The following is a 24,507-nucleotide window of genomic DNA, read 5'->3' as shown; positions in this document are numbered from 1 at the left end:
AAGTAACTAGTTATTAAAGTCATTAATACAAAACCAAATAAAAAGTGCAAAAGATTAAAAATAAAAAGTATTATACTAAACACTTGTCTTCACCAAGTGATGTAAGAGACTTAGGCAAACATGGCCTTGATTGTCAAGAACTCTTACGATCAATCTTGGATCCCGAGACGACTCACACACTCTACGATGGACAATGGATGATGGTGGTGGATGATGGTGTTATGGTGGTGATGGGTGGTGGATGAAGTGTGAGAGAGGTGGTGTGCCAAGGGATGAGAGAGAATGAAACCAAGCTCCTCTATTTATAGGCTGAACAGAACGCTGGACACGGCCCCGTGTCCGCTGGACACGGCCCCGTGCCCGTCTGACATTCTCTCTCTTCATTAATTGTAATTGCGAATTACAATTAATGCGCCTGCTGTACTTTCAACACGCCCCCGTGCCCGCTGGGCACGGCCCCGTGGTGAGCAATGGAAGCTTCTACTGGTTTGTCTTTTCTGCTGCTTCCTGGGCACGCCCCCGTGTTCACTGGACACGGGGCGTGTTCAGACTCTGTTCTCTTCTCTTTGTCTTGGGAGGTGCCGTTGAGGGTCCGGGCAGTTTACTTTTGTTCCTTTTCTTGTATTTATGGTAGAATTAGTGGTCTTTTTGCTTCTTTTGTGATTTTGAGCTCATTTCATCCTGAAAATACAAAAGGAAGACAAAAACACTCTTTTTCCAACATTAGTACTTAAAAAGGGTTAGTTTTATGCCTTAATTGATGTGTTTTATATGTTGCATTTTACACACATCAGAACTTCTACATATTTGTTTGACAACAATTTAGACAGTCTAAGCTATAAGAAAACGACAACGTTGGATACCTTTGCTAACAGAGAGCAACCGAATCGCCTCTAGTTACACCCATGCTTACACAAGAAAAGGATCGTTTTCTTTACTACCGATGTACTAATCTAATATCAAGTAATGTATGATAAGAATCCTAACTATCATGAAAGTTGACAAAACTGTAACACCACATAATAATATATATTGAATCTTGTAATTTGTTGTTTCCTAAAAAGCATCAACTTGTTGGTCTCGGGCGCCCTCGGCTGTACTTTGGTGGTTTTGTTTTCGCAACATCAACGACTATCATCCAACCATTTATGATCTGCATGCACATAAAAAAACAAGATCGGGTCCAACGTTAGCACAAGCATGCTTCATTGGTCACTTAAAACTACAGCTAGCGGGTCAAGTACGTTGGGTTGACCCGGACACTCTTTTATCTAGTTTTAAATATAATATACAAATTAATGCGTTAGTTATGATAATAATAATAATAATAATAATAAATATAAATTTTTAGGGATTGTGTAATGGTGGTCACCTTGCCGTTCATTTCTTTGAGAGCTGCGGCTGCAGCTTCTTCAGTAGTGTACTCAATAAACGCAAAACCCTTTGACCTTTTGGAGATCTTGTCCATTATGATTTTAACTGTAACATAGCTTTACCAATTAGACCATCATATACGAATAAAAGTTATAAAACTATGTTTACATAATAAATGACATATATACCCTCAACAAGCTCTCCGAAACCTTCAAATGCTGCACGTAAGGTTTTCTCGGATGTATAAAATGACAGACCTGCCAATAAATTCCAAAACATTAGAAACTATTGAACACTCGGACCCTCGTACCAACCAACATTTTGTCCGCTTTGCCCACAAGCAGCCCATAGCAAGCACGTAATCTACTTAAAAAAGACACAAATATGTTCAAACTATGAAACAAACCTGTTACAAAGAGCTTCTTTGTTTTGATGTTGATTGGTTGATTCGTTGAGGAATCCTCGGAGTTACTAGAATGTTCAAGATTGTAACCTAAAAGGCCTAAAAAGGTTACAAATTACGCACTAAAAATGTGAGAATCTCATTTGGTTAACATATTAAGGTACCTCCGGAATCTTTATAATCTGAATAGACATTTTCATCTGGCGTAACAGATATAACACCAGGAACACCTGCACCAGGCTTCCGATTTAAAAAAATTATACAGCCAAAAATGGTAAATATTAAAATCGTAAAAGATTAAAATATAAAGAGTTAACTTCCATTTTGCTCCCTGTGATTTGGTCATTTTAACGGTTTTGCGCCAATAGTTTAAAAATAGCCATTTTCCTCCTTGATTTTTCTAACTTATTGTCATTTTGCTCCCCGCCTCTAACTCCATCCAAAAAATCCATTAACTAGAAGGGTATTTTGGTAATTTTATAGATAAAAGCAAGGGCATGCAAGTCTTTTCACCTAAATAATAAACCTATAACTTGTTTATTTACATGTATATAAGTAATTCTTTTCTGATCCCCCATCTTTCCAACCACTCTTTCTACCGGCCACCACCACCTGCACCTACCACCTGCCGACCACGACTACCGCGACTTTTAACTAAACGTTTTAATTGAGTTAGAGCCAGGGAGTAAACTATCGAAATACGCCTACTTTTAATTGAACGTTTTAACTGAGTTAGAGCCAGGGAGCAAACTGGTGACAAACTCGAAAGATCAGGGAGGAAAATGGCTATTTTTAAACTATTGGAGCAAAACCGTTAAAATGACCAAACCACAGGGAGCAAAACGAACGTTAACTCAAATATAAATTACCGGCTAATTCCTTTGCGCAGTCATCATCTAGTTCACAACAGAATCCATAATCTGGTTGCAATGAAATGTGATACATACACATTTGGGCATCCTTCTCGCTATTTAAATAAGATAAAATCAAATATTTATTAAGAGAAAATAGAAGGAAAAAAAAGTTTTTAGCATACAATCACAAAGTCACATACTTCCCCAAAACCTTGGTTAGCAACTCGGTGTAATAATCAACCACCTGTGCCCTGATGACTCTGGATTCTGGCATTTCTACACGAACAACCCAATCCTTTGAGCTTCCAGCAGGAAATAATGGAGGGAATACGTCATTATTTGAACCCGATTCTGCATTCGGGTCACTGTAATCCTTTTGTATAGAACTGACATCTGGATCGGGCTTGATCGATAATACTTCTGGCAAACCTATGATTCATACACAATACATTAGCAACAACAACAACAAACCCCTGCGACATCTCATTTGGACATCATTGGAGACAAAAAGTGTTACTTGTTCATGTTTTTAACAAGAGTAAAATGCACGGATAGTCCCTGTGGTTTGGTGAAATTTCACCTTTAGTCCCTAACTTTTCAAAATTACACTCTTAGTCCCTGTGGTTTGACAAGTTGTTACTCGGATAGTCCCCAAAGCGGATGGAGGTTAGTTTTTCTGGTTAAGTGGGTATGAAATGACAAGGACTATCCGAGTAACAACTTGTCAAACCACAGGGACTATCCGAGTAACCTCCATCCACTTTAGGGACTATCCGAGTAACAACTTGTCAAACCACAGAGACTAAGAGTGTAATTCTGAAAAGTTGGGGACTAAAGGTGAAATTTCACCAAACCACAGGGACTATCCGTGCATTTTACTCTTTTAACAACTTATGATTCATACACAAATACAAAGACATTATCAACAAGACAACACCGTGCCGTTTTAACATCTCATTTAGGCATCATAGAACACACAAAAGGGTCACTTGCACTTGTTTTCGATTAACGATACAGAACAACACTTTCATTTTCTCCGAACTTTTAGAGCATTAGACCATGTGTAGTGGTCACCCCCCATCACCTCCCATGATGTGGGGTTATGCGACACGTGGCGTTTGTGTAAGATATGGGGGTTATATCACATGGGTGTGTAGTGGGGCTATACCCTTCAATTATACATATATGTGTATGTATATATATGTGTCAGAGAGAAACCACCATGAACACGCCGCTATGCACATCACGGGACGAAAAAAAATTTGCCCATAGCGCCTGGGGGGCGGTGTACCCCGGCGCTATGGAGCTTGATGGGTGAAAATGGCGCCATAAAGCGCTCCACTATGGGTGGACTTAATATAGCAGACTAATACTTCTATAACTACATTTAACTGTAAATTTGTTTAAGTGGGAAAAGGGAAGAGATTACGTGCGAGTTCTTGAGACGCTTCTTCGTCCAGATCGCAGCAGAACCCGTATTGCGTGTCACAAGAAGCATTGTATATGCAGCCTTGGGCATCCTTCTCACTGTTTAATTCAAACCAAAAGAAACAAAAACCGAAAAAAAAAAAGGTCAAAACTTTGTCCAACATAACAAAACATGGAGCTAATTACTAATACAAATCCACACATACTGTACTAAAAAATGAATTTGATTGTCAAGCTTGGATTTTTATACAGTTTGATTGGATTTTGAAAATATATTTCATCTGGGTAAATTCTATATTTACACCAATTTCAAAACCCTGATTCCAACGCAAGAAAATAAAATAAAATATACTGACCTGCCTAAAACCCTGGTCAAAATTTGGACATAATAATCGATAACATCTGGTCTGGAACCAAGTGGAGGAGCCTTAACGACCACAATCCAGTGGTTCTGACCATTGGTTTCATGTAATGATGGAGCAGTGAGTGCTAAACTTGAATTCGATGCCGGTGCTGCACACCTGATTGTGGTTAGGGTAGTGTTGGTTTTGTGGTTGAATCGTAACAAGAGTCTGGGTTGTTCGAAGTTGATTTGGAGGGAGTTTGAGGAGGGTGAGAAAGGGGTGATTATTGGTGATTTATCAAGGGGTTTGAAGAGGGGTGAAGAAGATAGAGCAGGCGCCATGTATGATGCCATGAGTTTTTTTTTTTTTTTTTCCTACTGGGCTTTTTTGTATTAGAGTTTTTAAATTTTGTCTTATAGAGAAAACCGTGATAAAATAAGAACCGTCTTGAACTGTGAGAATCGTAACTACTTTTACTTTTCGTGTGAGTTTTGTCACATTTTTTAACAAGATAGATGAAAATGTCACATACACATCTGTACCAAATATATATGTTGTTGAGCTAGTATTTATTCTCTATTTACACATGTAAATTTGTTTTACAAAATTGATGGCGTGACGTCACCCCGTAAAATAAATTTACTTCAATATAAATTGAGAATAAATACTAGCTCCCACAATTTTTTACAGGTGTGTTTGTGACATTTTTTCATCTACCTTTCTGTAAAAGACGGTGGCAAAACTCGCACAGGAAGTAAAACTTCTCACGGTTCTCACAATTTATGGTAGTTCACATTTGAGCCTGATCCTTGTCCCATAAACCTATTTAAGGCTATGTGTTATGGTTTCACATTTTTATTTGATGTTAGTGTCATGTAGGTATGCGTTCTCACTTACTATTTCTCATTTTTATGTGTAATGGTTGGTTTCACTAGTTTTCACCATCCACTTGTCTATTAGAATAACATTTTGGTTAAATAAACTAAAGAAAAAGAAAATTAAAGATAGAGTCTAATTGGTTGATAGCCTTGGGGCCCACCAACTCTTTTCCTTTCACAAGCGTTATCTGCACAAAGTTCCCTCCATTTCACCCACCTTTCACGCCCCTCGGCATAGTGTTTCACCCTCTTTCACATGCCTACTCAGCAAGGCGTGAATCCATAATTAATAGTCTAAAGAAGGTATATATGCTATACACTTATCAGAAACATACATTTATTTACACATATATACACACACGTGTGTATAAACTCATACAGTTATTTATAAACATCTTCTATTCGAGGGTGGGGACATAAGGGTGAAGGGGTGCACCCCTTAGACTATGGGGTATGGTGGGGCTTGGGTTGGGGCATTTGTTGACACGTGGAATGGGAGCCCCCCACCACTTAAACCCACGCCTATGGGGTATGGTTGGGGGCTTGGGTTAGAGGCATGATTTTGGTTTGGCCATTGGGAGCCTGCCATGTCATTTACTACCCCGCCCCACGCCCGGCTTCAAACCCACGCCAATGGGGCCACGCCCCAAACCAACGCCCCCCAAAAAAAAAAGCATGATTGGTTGAAAGATAGTGAGCCTCACCATTACACCCTCTCCCTCATGTTCCCCACATGCGGCAACAATACCCCGCTTAAGACCTTCACCACGGGGCAATATTGGGACGACGACACCCTCCACTCGCGGAAAACTGCCTCCTCGTATGTTTTGCCGCTTCGATCCCGTTCACCCTAAGATCATGAGTTGTGTAATGGGAAGAGGTGCCATGTCACCCGTTAACGGGCTAAACACCGTCCCACTCCGTTATTCGGTTTAGTTATTGGAGTCATAGCCATTCCAATAATGTCATTGAGAAGGTGGGGATGATGGTGAGGCTCACTCCAATCTAAACCAATCACATTCTTTTGTTTTTTTTATTTATTTTTTGTTATTACATACACATTGTTAATGGGTATTTGGTTATTCCCCAAGCCCTTATGTGGCACATATAGGAAGTAAGCAGGGGCGGACCCACATTGGTGCCACCGGGGTCCCCGGACCCCAATCTTTTTAAAAAAAGAAGTAGATTCGGTATATTAAATTGTATATGGACCCCATAAATACAATTAGGTGGACACCATAGAAATAAAAAGAAAGCTGGTGTAGTGGTAAATCTCCCTCTTTTCCACCAAAAGGTCATGGGTTCAATCCTTGATAAGCCCATTTTTCTTATTTTTTTTAAAAATCTAGTTCAAACCTCACTTTAACTCGACCCGAACGAGGACCAACCCGAAAATGGACCCCATTGAAATAAAATCCTGGGTCCGCCACTGGACGTAAGTTATGATTGGCGTTTTTCTAACATTGACACCATCAGTTTTATAAGATAAAAAGAAAAAAAAAAAAAAAAAAAAAAAAAAAAAAAAAAAAAAAACTGTGACCCAAGACTAAAACAAATGTGTAAACTTTGAGCCCAATAAAAAATAAATATTGTATAGTAGTTAATTGACTTGTTCCATTTGGAAGATAAAAATATTAAGCCCAAATACCCAAATACTGAAATGTCGAACATTGAAAAAAAAATTATGATCCATGGGGAAAAAAAAGAAATTATGAATGCTTCCTTGCTTCTATTATAGATTTAGTGTGACTAAATCATTAATCATGAAACTTTACGTAGTACTACTACTCGTTAACAGGGGTCTGCAAAAGTCGATTTGAACTAAGGATCAATAACCAAATCAGACGAAAATGATCAAAGATTAGAACCGACTATACTTGATTCAACTTTTGTCCGAAACACAAATCCTAGTTTGATTTGCCCCCAAAAGTGAAACCATTATTAAACATCTAAAAGCTTTTTATTGGCAAAACGGACAATATTGATTGGTATGAGATGTCAGATGTTATGCTCGTCCCCCTTATATATATCTTCTTTTTTTTTTCTCATAAGTCTATAAAGCCGTCCCTAAGTTAGTTCTACAAGAAACCCATGTTCTTGATTCCCCTTTGTCCCATGCCATGTACTATATTAGTTGGCTGTAAATATGTAACAATAATATTACAAAGGCATTGGGAAGTCATTTACTTATATGCATCAGCCATGATTACTATAAGAATATTACTTGACTGAGTTTTGTTGTAGAAAATACTAGGATTGAGATCTCAAGGTTTAGTAACAAAAATTTAAAAACACGATGTTGCAACGGTAAATGTCTTATCATCATTGGATGCTCGGGGCGCAGCTTCTTGGTGGCCTAGGGGTGCCCCGGTCCCTCCTGATTTTTTGCTCGTAGTTTTGATTTTACCGAAATAAATGTTATGTAGTGTAAAACATTGGATTTTGAGAGTCCGGCCCCCATTGATTTTTCGTTCAAACTCCGCCACTGTGCCTGAACTAACTTAAGCAAAACGGAAAACATTACCGATGATATTTTTGATCTACATTTTCTAGTGACTAAGGTAGTTGAGAGAGGTTTAGGCCTACCAATTGCAACTGTAACAGTTGCGCGAGTTCTTAAAGTTGAGACTTAACATGTGCAGTTTTTAAGCTTTTTGGCCATAACCACATGTGATACTTATGAAATATTTTGTCGCTATCGACATTGGAAGGGCTCACTCAAATTCAAAATATAGAAGTTGAGCATTGGTTAATTTAACACGCTCTAAATCCAAATTTGGTATTGTTAATAGCTTGTTATATTAAACACTAGTATTAAGCCCCTGCGTTGCAGCGGTTGTCATAAAACTGTGTTAAGTAGTAGCAATACTATACCATTGTCAACGACCACCAACACTGGAAAAGCTCGTAAAAACAAAATAAATAAAAACAGGAAAAAATAACGCCGAGCGAAAAGCAGACGTAAAATCTTTGAATCACGCACGCTCGTTGCTGAGAAATTAAACCGAAACGTAAAACATAGAAAAAATAACTAAGTTCATCCAGGACCCGCGTGTTGGACGAACTTGTTAATCGCATAAAAATAGATGTGACGTGAAAGGTCAGTCAAACGGGATAAAATATACGAAAAAATGTTGAACCCCACACCCATGTTGCGGTGTGTTAACTCACAAAATTTAGAACGAAACGAAAACATTGGGAAAGATGAAAAGTTTGGTGGACCAAAATTGAAAATAAAAAAGAGTTGGGATTAAATTGCAAGAGATGAAAAACTTTGGGTTAAAAGTAAAAAAACAAAGGGTCTAAATTGCAAAATTGAAGTTATTTATTAATTTTAGTTAAAGATAAGGAAAAAATAAATGATATCTATATATTTGTTATTAATTAATATTAATATTAAAATAAATTTATTAAACAAATATAAATAAAAATTATAAGGTTGAAGGAGAGAATGACATGTGACATTATTTGGAGTTTTTTATTATAAGTTTGATGTATATATTAGAAAGAAAAAAAAAGTAATTGCAATACAGAATGGGTCAGTTCATCAAGCAACAAGCTGGCTCGAATAGCAAGTTGCTCGAGTTGAATAAGGGCCAAAACAAGCTCAGTTTCGGGCTCGGAACAAGATTTACGAGTAGAACCAGCTCATCCCGTATCATTATGACACGAGTCCGAGTTAATGCAGGATGGGACCGACTAGTTGAACGACCCTAGATCCTCTTAGTGTGCTCATGTCACAAAGTTATTAAAAATGTTGGCTGCACAATGGTGGCGTGAATGGTGAGCAGATATGTGAGGGCCCATGAATTAGGAGGTACGCTCATGTGTGCCTCACGCTCGATGGTGGCCAAAAATATATTTATGAACCATTTCAAAGAGGAGTGTTGATTAATGCAGTTAAAAGCATAAGTTTCGAGAGACTAATGAACCAATCTAAGGATCGTCGCCAGTGCACGTTGGGACTAAAATTGTGAATGGCGAGGGTCACTTTAGCCATGTAGTTAAAACATTCGAGAGCGTTGTTGTGTAAGGGACTATGCACAAGGGTGCTGGGTTTCTGGTCATTGGGATGACTTAACGATTAACCATTTTCTAACTGTATACTCTGCGGGTTACGAACGAGGCATACCATTGAGTTATAGATACCTTAACAACGAGCCATACAAGTTTCTCCGCAAAAAACTGATACGCTTTCAATATGCAGACTAGTTTCCTGCTTAATTTAAATAACAATAGTAATAATATTGAATTTAAATCTAACATCAATCCAGCCAGACAGCAAGCTAATCACCATATTATGTCCTTTTTAACCTCATATTATTTCCTTTTTAATCATAAATGTTGCCTAAACTACAGGGAAATCTCTAATGCTAGAACTTCTATATCTCAACTGTTCAAATACTAACCTCACAGTTCGTTTATTCTCTTCTCAATTCAGCATATGTTTCCACCAACCAGTGCCTCACTATTTTCCAACAAGATCTCATATCCTACACATCTAAAACTTAGAATCAAACCACTAACACTGGCACAACCTATCTCGGCCCACCCAAAGCCCTCTACACAGTTTGACGCTTTGAAGACAATAGCCATGCCTCCATCCTAGTCGCACTTTTTACAACATAACCGTATTGAAGTTCACTTCATCGCAAGATGAATTTCATACGCTACAATAATATGTATACTGGGTGCTTGATAAAATGTCTCACTCATTCATGGTTCAAAAAGTGTTTTTCACAGTAACTGCAGTAAAGATGCACAATTGTTTGAGCTTGTTTAGGCTCGTGAGCCTAAACGAGTTTTGTATGCCAGGCTAGAGCTCGGACTCGTTAAGGCTCGGCTCGTTCGAGCTTTTAACCGAGCCGATCACGAGTAGCTCTCAAGCCTCTAGGCTTGTTTACACCCCTAGTATTTTTCCAACAAGATTTCATCTCCCTACCCATATAAAACTTAGAATCTTGGTTCTAAAGGCATGAAGCGCACAAAAGCGGCGAGGTATAAAACCAAGGCGCAAAAGTGGTGGGCTTTTCGTACCCAAGGCGAGAGACGATTATATGAGTTTTTATATATCACATACGTTTTTAGCTATAAATAAGTTCCACTGCCCAAAATATAGCTATAAATAAGATTTTACCTATACATGTACAAGCCAAAAAAACCCAAGGTACAACAGTTTGATGCATAAAAACACCCTAGGTACAAGAGGCGTGTGCTTCAGGCCAGAAAAACCCCACAAAAATGTGCTTTTTGGGCGCTTCTTGGAAAAAGCGCGCCTTGGGTAACAAAAGGCCAAGGTTTAAAAAAATGGAAACGAGTTTCGAGGCGTTTTACCTTCGCCTCACGAGGCGTAAGGCCGAGGAGGTATTAAAATTTAGAGTAAATAGGGGTTTTGGTCCTTGTGGTTTATAGCCAATTGCTGCTATATCTTACAAAATTTAAAAGTCTTGCAATTTTCATACAAAGGTTTCTAGTTTATTGCAGTTTTACTCGACTATACTAACTCCATCCACTTTCTAGTTAAAACCTGATCACATGAGAGGCATGTGATGGGCAAAATCGTAACAAAAAACAACTTTCTAACGTCATTTTTCTCCAGGATGTTGTATGTGATCTCCACCTAGGGTTTCCCAATGTCTGACCAAAATCTCCATTCTTCTTCTTCTTGAAACAAAGTTATGTGGTTTTCCTTTTAAAACTGGTAATTGGGTTGTGTTATCGACCACCCTATATAGTATGTATTTTCAACACCTTTAAACTACCAGTTTTCATATATATATCTTTTACTGGGATTTAGTTCTTGTTTCATGCATGTGTTATTATATAATCCACAGATGAGAATAGTACTAAAATTACAAAAGAGTAACTACTGACTACAAAATAATGTCTACCTCCTTTGAAGCTATGCGCTTGGAACATAAAAACTGTATAGTAATCACTTTGAATTTGAAAAATGAAAAAAGTATACAGTAACTTCTTTGAATTTGAACATAGGATTGCAGGAACATCAAGTATTATACATCAAATATTATCTAAACGAATAAACTGAATACATAATACAGGATTACAGGAACAGCATGTATTACACAGTAAACATACAGAATACAGGATTATACAGCAAGTATTATTAACAGCAGCAAAATCGGAATCATTAGCAGCAGCAATAATCGGAATCATTAACATCAGAATCAGATTAAAACAAGAACAGCAGCAATAATCGGAAGTTCAGAATCATTAACAGCAGCAAGTATTGTTAACAGCAGAAAAAAAAAACATTTACAGCAGCAGTATTTATTCATGATCGATTAAATAAAGCATTGAGAATGAATTAACAATCATCAAAAGCAGCCATAACAGAATCAATTAACAGCAGCAAGTATCATTAAAATCAGCCATAAATCAATTAACAATCATCATCAATTATTAAGAATCATCGAGTAAACAAAGCATTAAAGAAAACTTACCTGTATTAAAGATTGAAGAAGAATCACGATTTCAAGATTGAAGATGGGATTTTGTGTTTTTGGACGTAGATACTGATTAACCGTATAAAGATATTTAAAGAAACAAAAAAAAGGTCGCGCTAGTTTTATTATTGCCGCCAGTAAGTTTGGCACCTATAAAAACCCTAATCTATCCCGCCTAAAACATACACGTCCTCCATGACAAAATAGTTCCGCCTCGAAACAATACGTGTGCCTCACACCACTGAGGCGTGATACGATTTTGCTCCATTCCGCCTCGAGGCGCGCCTCAGTACGGCCACCTCGACCGTTTTTTTAAACCATGCAAAAGGCGCAAGCACTTGCGCCTTAATGCACCTCACGAGTCACGCTAGGCGCGCTTTTTAAAACAAAGCTTAGAATCAAACCACTATCACTGGCATGACCTATCCCTGCCCGCCCGAAGCCCTCTACACAGTTTGACGCTTCCTAGTCGCACTTTTTACATGGAGTTCACTTCATCGCAAGATGGATTTTATACACTACAATAATATGCAAACTAGGTGCTTGATAAAATGTCTCACTCGTTCATAGTTCAAAAACTGTTTTTCACAGTAACTACAGTAAAGATGCACAAATGAGTTACCAGTCCTTATGTTGTCACTTTTCCCTAACCTAGGCCCAGCCAAAGATCGATCATTCTAAACCGTAGTTAGGGTAGCAATCCCGTTAAAGACCGACAAAAGGATATTATAAACAGAGCAAGTATAAGCAGCGTCAAACTACCTCATAGCAAACGAGCTAACACGATAGAATCATAAGTATGAAGAACACAAAACAATAACAAGCAACAATAACCATATGCAAATCGTTCATTCATTCATCATGATAAACCCTAAACTCAATACCAACTAGTTTACAAAATCTATCCATTATGTCCGCGATATACGTAATCCAAACGTTAAAACATCAAACAAAGATTAAACCCACATGACAGCACCAAAACAATATCGAAACTCAAAACACAACTAGCAACGAAAACAACATATAGATCAAGAAACAGGCGTACGCAACAAGCCCGCGATGCTCATCCCCATACGACGCCAACTCCACCAACAAACCGGTACAAACCCGAGTCGACCACATGACAAAAACCCCCATCAACACAAACACCACAATCCCACCTTGAGGAACAAACAAAGCAAACGCAGACAACATCACAATCGGCAACATACAATACCCAATCAAACTCAAACACCTGTACAAATCCAGATTCCCATTCCTCCCAGCCAACATATTAAACACCACATACAAAAACAAAGACGCCACAGTCACCCACCCCAAAATAATCCCAAAATGCAACTTCCCAGCAAGCAACTGAAACAATCCAAACGCCATAAGAAACAAAAACGGACCGGATAAATCAGCCTGTTCGTGAAGATCTGGTTTGACTCGAAACGGGTTTAGAATGGAGAGGGTTTTGTGCCAGATTTGTTTGGTGTTTATGCCGAGTTCTTCGAGGAGAGGGGGTTCGTCGTCGAAGTTTGTTGAGCCGGTGCCGGAGATGTTGGTGAATTGAGGAGTGGAGAAGGAGGTGGAGGCTGGAGATGAACCGATGTCGAAGGACATGAAGGGGATGCTAGGGTTTGAGGATCTGGGTGGTTGGAATGGGGCGGTGGGGAGGCGGCGTTGTGGGGCGGTGTTGGGGTTGCCGCCGGTGGGGAAGATGACCGGCGGGACGTTGAAGTCTTTCGACATCGTGAGATCGGTTACGTGGTGAGGAAGGAATTTGGTGTTTGTTTTGGAGATGTGATTTGTTGAGAGGATCGGAGAAGATGGATCTAATAACGCCTTTTGTTTTTCATAAGTAAGACTAAATTATTGTTTTAGTCCCTCGTATTTGGGATTATTTACTATTTTAGTTTGAAACAATTTTTCTTCCCATTTGGAAGCCTAGCGATGAGCTAATTTTTAACAAGCATGGTCTTTCTATTGAGATTACTATGGATAACGTTACGGTGCAGCTGTTTTCGTGGAACGATAACAGATCGAAGCATAGTGCTTTGTGTTGGCAAAAATGGAGGATGTCTCTTAAGAATTGTTTTGTGTAACTAGGGCTGCAAACGAACCGAACGAACACGAACACAGCCTTGTTCGTGTTCGTTTGTTAAGGATTTCATGTGTTCACGAACAGTTCACGAACACTTACCGAACGAGATTTTTTGTTCGTGTTCGTTTGTTAAGGAAATGAACTTGTTCGTGTTCGTTTGTGTTCGTTTGTTAATTTAGGTACCGAACACAAACGAACGTTCATGAATGCACACAGACGCAATCGAACACAAACAAACGTTAGTGAACATAAACTAACACAAACGAACATATATTTACTTTCGAAGATGATCATAACAAAAAAAAAAACACTAAGTAGATCCACCCAAAATATACCAAGCTAATTATCCAAACTTGAGTAGCTTAATATATAATTTTTATAAACATAACTAACACAAAGTAGTGTCTCAAAACTTCATCTTAAACTTCAAGTCTCCATTTAATCCACCAAAATAACCTTGAGATCGTCTATAACCAAAATAAACTTGAATTCGTCCAACCATCATCAAGTAAGCTCAACACATATGACATAAACAAACGATAAAATATAAGTTGGCCCATACAATATAATATAATATAAGTTGGGTAATAAAATAGAGTATAATATATATATATATATATATATATATATATATATATATATATATATATATATATATATATATATGTATATATATTCCTATACACAAATGAACACGAACATACAAACGAACATAAACAAACGAACACAAACGAACGTAAACGAACACGTTACCGAACGTTCACGAACACAAATGAACGAACATGGCCTTTGTTCATGTTCGTTCATTTAACTAAACGAACGAATTTTTTTGTTCGTGTTCGTTCATTTATTAAACGAACGAACACAAACGAACTTCCCGCCGAACGGTTCATGAACTGTTCACTGAAAGTTCAGTTCGTTTGCAGCCCTATGTGTAACTGTAATTGTTGGTTTTCAGTTTGGTCTTTGTTTCTGTGTTTGTGGTCCTTTGTCTCTGTTGTTTTGTTGCCAGTCCTGCATTGGTGTGCTTAATAAAGTTTGTTGGTAACAAATATAAAACGAAAATAAATTTTAAACTCCTTAAACTGATCAATAGCTTGAGAATTAGCTTGACCTAATATACTGTATATTATAATCGGTGGCCAGTATTTATAGTAGCGTCGTCCCTTTTTTCGTTCTATATATAAGTGTTAACGTGGAATTCAAACAAAAGATGTGTTTTCGTGGTTCGCCTTTTACCCTCACATAATCGTATTCAAGATACCCTAGCTCAATCCTCCATTCCTTAAGCTGCATTTTTGGCTAATAATAAAATATAAGATATGTCTAATGGTGAAGATGCCCAAAAGCAGGGCCGACCCGAAGGGTGCGCGGGATGGGCGACGGCTTAGGGCCCAAACCCATCGAGGGCCCAATTTCTTTTGTTTTTGTATTAGTTTTACACAGTAAAGTTAGAATATATACGTAATGAATCGGAAAAATGCCATTGTGAAACACTTGGTTTGGTGGTTTGAAAGTCACTTTATTAAGAAGAAGACACGGGTTCTAATCCCGGTGTCCTCAGTTTTGTTTTTCTTTTTGTTCCTTATCTATTTATTAAATGCAAATGACATTAATTGATTAATTTTGTCAAGTTACATTAAATGATTTTGATTCGAATGACATTAATTCATTTTCATGTATTTAAATTTTTATATATATATATATATTTTTTAAATTATATTTAAGGGCCCACATTTTTTGTTCGCATAGGGTCTAAAGATTTTCGAACATTTTCGAAGACAACCCTGCCTAAAAGTATTTTGGATCAATGTATCATATGATGAATCTTTCACTCTCATGCATATGAGATATTATTTTGGGGTAAACATAATGCACGTCTTAGCAAGCATTATGCATATTTGGGCACCCGCAAAATGCATATCATCAAAACTCATCACTTTTTCATCTAAGGTTAATCGTAATATTTGGATGGTGATCTACTAAGAGGCCCCTGTGTGATCACCAAGAACAGAACCACGATTGTCAAGATTGAATGTACAATGTCAATGCGGGAAATTTCATTGCCATGGCGTTTGGTTGTTCAGTGGCGGATGCAAGAATTTTTTTCCATGGGTTCCTTTTGGTAGATTTTCACTAATTCTCACTAGTTTTTTTCCAAATCATACACAATTTCCACTAACTTTTTTTCCAAACCAAGGGGTACCTGAAACCCACAGAAACCCTTGGATCCGCCCATGATGTTGTTACAATGTGTTATCATAGCAATTCTTGTACTCTTTCGATATGACGGGGCCAGTCTCATTAAGAAGACAAGTCCCTAAACGATGGTCTAAACTATATACACTTTATCTTTTTAATCAATGTGCACGATATCTTTATAAGACCATATTCACCCCTCAAGCTCTTAGAAACCCTTGAGCAGATGTAAAAAATAGAATCGGGCAAGGAGTACACGACAAGAAGAGAGACAATGAAGAATCTTTTTACGCAAACATGTTTGGACGAAGAATGCATTAAAGGAAGGAGATAAAGAACAAGATTCATGAGAACAAATACGAAAGAACTCGAACAGGGCAACGGAATCAAGCACGAGCAGAGAATTTTACAAATTTTTTAAAGAGGGCAATCGAATTTTGCCTATCATAAAGTTTTACAAAAATTTTAAGGAGCGCAATCGAATTTTCACCTACTAAATAATATACTAATTTTTTGAGTTAAATGCTTGGTCGGTCCTTGTGGTTTGCAAAAATTGCAGACTTGGTCCCAAGGGTTCACTAATTACACACTTGGTCCTAGTGGTTGTAATTTTTGAACTCGGATGGTCCTTAACACTAACCATTGTTAAATTTTCCAGTTAAGTTTTTGTGAAATGACTAAAGTATCCCTGAACAATTAAAAAAAAACCAAAACAAGATGGGCTCATCCTTCATCTTCTTCTCCCACATCTCTCTCTCACTCTTTAACCCATCACCACCACCTCCACCTTCAACCCACCATCTCTCTCTCCAATTCTTATTCATTTGCCATAATTCTTCTCACTATGCATTAAACATGTGTATAGAATATTGTTGTATCTTTCCAATATCCCTAAATTCACCAGAATCTAATTCAGAAATCATAAGGTTGATGATCACATTTGCAAATAACTTTCAATTGCAGTAACAGAGCATGAAAATCATGAATCACCTAAATTCATTATTATGTAGATTTCCACTAATTACAGTCAAAATCATCAATCACCTAAAATCATTCACTTCGGGTTAATATCTAGTATCCTTTCACTCAAAGCATAACCCCAAACTTCAAATCAAATCAAACCCAACATGAACAACGGAGCTACAATTAAAACATGGTTGTTGGTCGCCAGCATCGGTGCAGTTGAAGCCTTGAAAGATCAAGGTATAACAAGATGGAACGGTCCCCTTGGTCACCAGATTGTATCTTCTTATAACAGATTTGTTGCGACCGGTCTTCCAGATCCCTATTTGTAGGGTCTGAATTGGCTGCTGGAAAATACATATTGAAGAAAACAAAAGCGGAATCTATGAAGAAGGTGACAGATATGAACTGTGTTGGTACATGCGATAAGTTTGAATCATTGTTTTGGAAAGTTGGTGGATTATGGGTTTTATGTGAATACCTTATATTGAGTTTATGGTGGAGGTGGAGGCGTGACGGCGAAGGTGGTGGGTTTACAGTGGAGATGGAGGTGGTGGGTTGAAGGTGACAATGGTGGTGGTGGTGATGGGTTGAAGGTGGAGGTGATGGTGGTGGTTGGTGAAAAGAGGGAGAAGATGAGGGGTGGACCCTTTGTTTTTTAAAATATTTTTAGGTGTTTTTGTTTTTTAGTTTAAGGGCAATTTAGTCATTTAACACATACTTAACTGATATATTTAACATAGGTTAGCGATAAGGACTACCCGAGTTCAAAAATTACAACCACCAGGACCAAGTGTGTAATTAGTGAACCCTTAGGTAGTATTTGGTATGCATGAATGAAAGATAGAATGGAATGAGTGATTATGAGGGAATGAAGAAAATAATGTTTGGTTGGTCAATGAAATGGAATCACCCATTCCAAAAAGCATTCAATTCCCTCAAAATCATTCTTTTCACTCCCCATGTTTTTTTTCCATTCCATTCCCTCTTGCACCATTCATCAACAACACCACAACTCATGACATTCGCCACAACCCACCACCACCACCACCCACCACCGATGCCATTGCCGCCACCCGCCACCACCTCACCCCGACAACCACCGCCGCCACCCACTCGCCACCGTTATCACCCACAGCTGCGATTAACCGCCAACGCCACTCGCTGCTGCCGCCCACCACCATCGTCGACGCCACCACCACCACCAACCGCTGTCGCCGCCACCAACCGCCACCTTTGCTGCCACCCACCACCAACGGCCACCTTGTCGCCACCACCACTCGTCGTCACCGCCGCACCGCCACCACCACCACCCATCGCCGCCGCCGACACCCACCACCGCCACCTATAACCACCCACAATCACTACCACCGACCACCACCACCACTCACCGCTAATTTTATTACTCTGTTTTTCTTGCCTACCGAACAATACACAATTATAATTCATTACATTCACATGGTAACCAAACAAGACATGGAATGGTAATGATCCATTGTATTCCCTCGTCCATTCCATTACCTCGTCTATTCAATTCCTTCGTCCATTCCATTACCCCATACCAAACAGACCCTTAGGACCAAATCTGCAATTTTCTCAAACCACAAGGAACAACCAAGCATTTAACTCTAATTTTTTTTTAAGGTGACCGTTACAACCCCACATACCAAAAATGTCCCACTCTTGTCAAAACACTAAAAAGAATATTAAAAAGATGACAAGGTGATGAAAGCAATATCCATTAACTTTACATTAATCAAAAAAAAAAAAACATAAAAAATCCACCAAGGCAAGCTCCTAGAAGCTTCCAAATTCCAATAACAACCACCATCACCACCACCACCAATTATTCCCCTTGTTTCTTGTTTTTCTTTAACCCTACATTTCCACCACCACCACCTACCCCTATATTTCCCCCACCCTATATCACCCCACACCCCCCCCCCCCTCCCCATCTCCGTTTTCTGATTATTCATCCTCTCATCGGAAAACAATCATGGCGGAGGAACACAAATGTCAACAACCATCCACCCACGTCCTCTGCGCCAACAACTGCGGCTTCTTCGGCAGCCCCACCACCCTCAACCTCTGCTCCAAGTGCTACAAAGATCATTGCCTCAAAGACCACCACATCTCCACCGCCAAAATCGCCCTCACGCGCCAACCTGAATCATCGTCTTCCTCACGCGCCGCCGTAGCCGACGCTGCCGGAGTACCAAATCTCGTTTCTCCGGATCAGTCGTTACCCAATCTGACTACCCCCGATCTGACGGTTCCGACGGTTCTGGTCACGGATGCTAAACCGGAGCAGCGGAACCGGTGTGGGTGTTGCCGGAAGCGCGTGGGGCTGACGGGCTTTACGTGCAAGTGTGGGATGGTTTTTTGTGGGACCCATAGGTACCCTGAAAAGCATGAGTGTTCGTTTGATTTTAAGACGGTGGGGAAAGAGGCGATTGCGAGGGAGAATCCGGTGGTGAAGGGGGTGAAGTTGGAGAAGATTTGAGACGATCGGAGCCGTTGGATCGTTGGATGAAGGTGGTGATCGGACGGTTGGTTTGGTCTAGATTGGGTGGGGCTTTGATTGGTGTAAATCGGGTCGGGGCTCTGTTTTTTAAGTCTGAAGCATGTGAAAAGTTTGAATTAATGTGTAGTTTGTGTGTACTTAGTTTGTCGATTTTTTTTGTTATAAAAAACAAAAGGAATGATAATGCCCTCTTGTTTCGAAAAAATATTTATCACTATTTCTGTAATTGTGTTTTGAATATTTTCACTTGTTAAAAAAAAAACATATTTACTTGAAAAGAATTACTAATTATTTGGGCAAGCTTAGATTGTAGGTGTCCTTTTGATAATTTTCAATGTAATGAAATGTAATTAATAAAAACCTATGAGAAATAATTCAAACTTATGAGAAACTCAAAACAAATTCTCAAATATAATGACCATATTATATTCTCTTAAACCTTTGGAAACTTAAAAAGGACTCATGGGTTGGTGACTCTTTAAAGAATGCTTTACTATTTATTTACTAAAAGCTTAAAAAAATAGGAGAATCAATTAAAAAGTTGGCCATTGCTTTGACAAAGGGTATCCGTTACAACTCACTCAGCTTGGCTTTTTTATGCTAAAATTTTATTTAGCCCCAAAATCATTGTCCACCTAAAGTTATGAAAGGCAAAAGAGAAAGGCAAGTTTCCATGTCTTGTCCATGACTTTTTTATCACAAAAACTTTTCATTACTATATTTGGATTTTGTTATAATTTTTAACAGTATAGTGGATTTGTTAGCATCTTAAATAGAATACCAATTTATAATACCTATAATTGGTCCAAATATTTCTTTAAATAAGTCCATTAAATAAAACAGAAAAAAATGTCCAAAATGGAGTGGATGAAGATGCATGAAACACATTTAAAAATGGTTAATAAGTACAAAATGGATCTATGCTATATAATTTGGCGTGCTTAAACATCCACTAATTTTCTCGTGGCATAATCATCCTTATAATCTTGTGATGCATCTTTACCAAAAATATACATATGACACAATTTAGTGAATAAACACCAGGTAAGTACATTTGTTTTTTGTTACCACAAACACCCAAAATTATTGTTTAAACATGTCCAAAACATTTATTTTAAAAACAACTTTAAGGGTCACAATAGGTCTTCGGTACCACCATTGTTGCTCTACTTTGTGTGAATTGCCTATTTGTCAACGTAAGACAGTGAAAAATGGTGAGTTCGACATAAGACTATGGGGTATGGGGCTTGGGTTGGGGCGTGGGTTGGCTGAAAACGCCCAAACCACCACCCCGGGGGCTTGGGTTGGGGCGTGGCCCAAGGGGCGGGAGTTTGAAGCCGGGCGTGGGGCGGGCTAGCGATCCTATGTGGCGGGCTCCTATTCGCTTTGTTGGTCATGTCCTATTCGCTTTTTTTTTTTAATAAACTGCCAAGCCACGCCTCAACCCAAGCCCCGCCATACCCCACGGACACGTCACTCACCGGTGGGGGGGGGGGGGGTTGAACTCCACGTGTCAACTCATGCCCCCAACCCAAGCCCCACCATAACCCACGGTCTAAGCAATGTCGAAGGCTACGATGTTTCTCTTGTTTTGCACACCTCGATACGCATTAAGCGATAGTTTTCATCATTGTCACGTCTTTTTTTACACAATATTCTCGTGCATCAATATATAATGGTTTGATTACCACGTAAGTTTCATGTAAAATCTAGGCTAACACATAAAGTTGAGTCCCACTGTATATATTAGGGGTGTGAATTTTTGACACGACCCGAAAACACGACACGAACCTAACACGAAATTGTGGGTTTAGGTTTAGTCTAAACGGGTTCGGGTCAGTTTCAGGTTGAACCCACGAACCCGTTTAGCTAAACGGTCGGGTTCGGGTCAACCTGGTCAGGTTGGCGGGTTAACCCTTTTAACCCCTTTATATTATAGTAATATTTTTTACAATATGTTTTATGTTATAAATTAAATTGGGTATGTTTGTACTATAATTATAACAAAGAAAAAGAAATTCATATAAGATTTTATAATTTAAATGTAATTGTATTATATATATTTGTGTTTTTTAAGTAAACTTTAAATTTAATACATTAATTTGTGTAAAAAAAATTAAAAAATAAAAGTTTTCGGGTTGAACGGGTCGTGTTCGGGTCAACCTACGAATATTCGGGTCGGGTTCGGGTTCATTGGTATGACACAATTTTCGGGTTCGGGTTCGTATAAAATTTTCGGATTCGGGTCGGGTTGAACCCGCCAACCCGCGAACACGACCCGTTTAGCACCCCTAGTATATATGGACAAACCCATTTACACTATTTGATCGAAGTCCTACCATAGTGTACGACAAATCTTGGGTTTCACCGTATTTTATGGACAACCCGTTCCATCCCTTCAGGTTTCAACAATTTCCACAAAAATCAAATATCGCTATTTTAATAAACTGTGGCAGACATGTTTGCACCAAAGCGGGCTCTAGGAAGGAGCAAAGTGGGTGACCACTCAGAATCTACTCTTCGCAAAGAACATTTTTTAAGTTTTTCAGTTTTTATATATTTTACACATATATGATTTTTTAGATAAAAAAACTATAATTAAGTTTAAAAAAACACAAATTGTTTGTTAAACCTCTTAACTTTGATTTAGTTTAGGCAAATTAAACACATGACTACTATGACTCCCGGGAATAGGGGATCACCTAAAGCGAGGAGGGACGTCCTCAACAGCCTGGTCTAGTAGTACAAGGTGAACATCCCCGTCATACATGTAGTACATCAACTCGTCTGACAGGTAGTCATGAACCTCTTCTGTCTCCGACTCATATCGCTGGAGATGATCTCCACTACATGCTTGTGATCCGACTCTACCTCCATCGGATCAAGGTCCTCGTCATAAACACTGCTAGAATCTACCGAATATGGCATAGTGACCTGGAAAAATATTTCGTACAAGTACAACATGTATATATCAATAAATAATAAATAGTAATGTTTACTTATTATATATATTTATATTAAATCACATAATTTCCTTATGAGTTATCCTACTTATTTCAAGTGGATTAACTTAATGTATTGTGTCTATATCTTATAGACTAAACCATGTAGTGACCTTGTGTGGTAGACCTTGTATAGTGCAATGTAATGAAAACTCTTCATTATTGTAAAAATTGTTTTCATGAGAGCATCCTATGATGATTGTAGTCTAGACTCGAGAAAAAATCTTAGTTCACTACAATCGAAGCTCTGATACCAATCTGTCACACCCTGCTCGTAGAGGAAGCGCATGTGTGTGACCATGAAAAGTTTTCATAACATTCAATAGTGTAAACAATATATATTAATAGAATAAACAACGATGCTATTCAATATATCGTTTGAAATTTAGTACAAAAGTTTAAGAGCTTGTTCATAACATGCCAAATGTGTTTCATACATAACAAAGTAAATTTTTTCTTCTTGTAAATGAATAAAGGTTTTGACTCCTATATTTCTGCACAAGGGCCGTATATAGAAAGCAAATCCTCCAAAAGTGGCATCGTTCTCTTGTGTTTCTTGGCTTTTTTTTTTTTGGTAAAGGGTTACCCCGGTTAAATTTCATTTTTCAACCAAATAAAACAAGTGAGGAATAGAGTACACCTCAATTCTCTAGAATGACATGCCATTACTAGAGTTCACTCGCAAACAAAAACAAAGCAACTCACACGCAATACAAGCAAAACAAGTCAAAACCGACAAACAAGTAACCAAAACTGCTACATGTTAAGTTTACAAAAGTCAACAATAATGTTGGTGAATCCATGTATTTTGTTATTGTAGCAAATGAATCTTGAAAAACATTTGATAATCTTTTCACCCTTGTAAGTAAATCCCCTCTCTCTCTCTCTCTCTATATATATATATATATATATATATATATATATATATATATATATTACAAAAAGTACATCATAGTATTTTTTTACAAAAATACTATCTTGCCAATATAAACTTATTTTAGAGATTAAATATTTACATTAAAATGTATTTTAATCTCGTAAAACAAAATCGTGATGTTACAGGTGTCAAACGACACAAGATATCGTTTGGTTGGGAGAAACATCGGGTATCATTTGGTTGTAGGTGTTGTTTGAGGGTGTTTGTCGTTTAGAAGAGGGTGTCGTTTGAACACCCATGTCGTTTGGGCATCGGGCGTTGTTAAAAAATGGATGTCGCTTAGGCTTAATGTTGTTTGTTAAACATTGTTAACCAACTAATAAAAATGATAGTTGAATAAAGCGGGTCGGGTTTCTAGGATCTGTTTTCGGTGGATGTTACATTGAGTGTGTAAAAAGAGGTTGCAAAGGGTTTAGAGAGATCGACTATTGTAGAGACAAATTTGTTGTCATAATTTAAGGCCCCATGCTTTAAGACATTTAAGGGGGAAAGTTCGATAAGGTATTGTTGTGTTTTTGGTCTTTTGGAACGTGTTTTTATGGTTAGATTTAATAATGAATCTGTTTGATATACTGCATGTGAAAATTGTTTTAGGGGAACGATGAGTCAGATGATAGAAGCTTTGAACGCAGTTCTCAGTAAGATCATGTGTTGCAAAACACATGTTTTTTATCATGTAGATTTTGTATAGTTTTATATATTTTTAGAGTCGTTTTATCAGGTTTATCGTATATTTGATTAGTTTGTGTAAGCGCAGGTCCCGTGAAGAAAAGGAACTGGAAAGGAGCTAAAACAATCAAGAAATGAAGATTCGGGAGCCAAGGATGAAGTCCAAGGACTAAAAATGGCAATTTGAAGAAAAGTACCCATCCGCGCCACACGGTAAGGAGAAGGCAAGACACTGCGACGTGCGGGGGAGGTCGATAGGGTTGAAATATTTACGAAAATGCCACTGCGTTGGAATTTTAAACAACGACCCTCGACGCCACGCGCAGGTCGTAGAGGACTCTCCCACGACGCGCGAGAAAGGTAAAGTCGTGAAAAACTA

The 24,507-nt window shown here is 38.3% G+C and overlaps 3 protein-coding genes across 4 annotated transcripts; 1 reads left to right on the top strand and 2 right to left on the bottom strand.

Annotated features, from left to right (window-relative positions):
- Positions 1-837: 837 nt before the first annotated feature.
- On the bottom strand, positions 838-4,779 carry LOC110872375 (organelle RRM domain-containing protein 1, chloroplastic). Of its 2 annotated transcripts, none has more exons than XM_022121154.2 (9): positions 4,416-4,779; positions 4,061-4,158; positions 2,832-3,060; positions 2,647-2,744; positions 1,942-2,007; positions 1,781-1,876; positions 1,563-1,631; positions 1,373-1,479; positions 838-1,153 (listed from the first exon to the last, which is right to left on the bottom strand). In XM_022121154.2, the coding sequence occupies exons 1-9, from the start codon at positions 4,754-4,756 to the stop codon at positions 1,067-1,069; spliced, it is 1,191 nt and encodes a 396-aa protein (XP_021976846.1). In that variant the 5' UTR covers positions 4,757-4,779; the 3' UTR covers positions 838-1,066. The 2 variants fall into 2 exon arrangements, with proteins under 2 accessions (XP_021976846.1, XP_021976847.1); XM_022121155.2 differs by having other exon boundaries at positions 1,781-1,867.
- Positions 4,780-12,578: 7,799 nt separating this feature from the next.
- On the bottom strand, positions 12,579-13,563 carry LOC110872373 (protein YIPF5 homolog). Its single transcript, XM_022121152.2, has one exon. It carries the CDS (start codon positions 13,480-13,482, stop codon positions 12,742-12,744), a length of 741 nt encoding a protein of 246 aa, XP_021976844.1. The 5' UTR covers positions 13,483-13,563; the 3' UTR covers positions 12,579-12,741.
- A 5,093-nt stretch (positions 13,564-18,656) lies between these two features.
- On the top strand, positions 18,657-19,758 carry LOC110872372 (zinc finger A20 and AN1 domain-containing stress-associated protein 6). The gene has a single exon (XM_022121150.2). It carries the CDS (start codon positions 18,993-18,995, stop codon positions 19,497-19,499), a length of 507 nt encoding a protein of 168 aa, XP_021976842.1. The 5' UTR covers positions 18,657-18,992; the 3' UTR covers positions 19,500-19,758.
- Positions 19,759-24,507: the final 4,749 nt, after the last annotated feature.

This window comes from Helianthus annuus, chromosome 8, assembly GCF_002127325.2.
Source record: "Helianthus annuus cultivar XRQ/B chromosome 8, HanXRQr2.0-SUNRISE, whole genome shotgun sequence".
In the NCBI taxonomy this organism is placed as follows: Eukaryota; Viridiplantae; Streptophyta; class Magnoliopsida; order Asterales; family Asteraceae; genus Helianthus; species Helianthus annuus.
The sequence above is the reverse complement of the archived record's forward strand: the minus strand, read 5'-3'. Positions and strand labels throughout refer to the sequence as shown.

Coding starts and splice junctions, on each gene's coding strand:
- LOC110872375 (XM_022121154.2), bottom strand. CDS start 4,756: ATGGCATCATACATGGCGCCTGCTCTATCTTCTTCACCCCTCTTCAAA. Junction 1,632..1,780: donor AAAGAAGCTCTTTGTAACAG/GTTTGTTTCATA, acceptor ATTTATTGGCAG/GTCTGTCATTTTATACATCC. Junction 1,154..1,372: donor TCAAAGAAATGAACGGCAAG/GTGACCACCATT, acceptor ATGTGCATGCAG/ATCATAAATGGTTGGATGAT.
- LOC110872373 (XM_022121152.2), bottom strand. CDS start 13,482: ATGTCGAAAGACTTCAACGTCCCGCCGGTCATCTTCCCCACCGGCGGC.
- LOC110872372 (XM_022121150.2), top strand. CDS start 18,993: ATGGCGGAGGAACACAAATGTCAACAACCATCCACCCACGTCCTCTGC.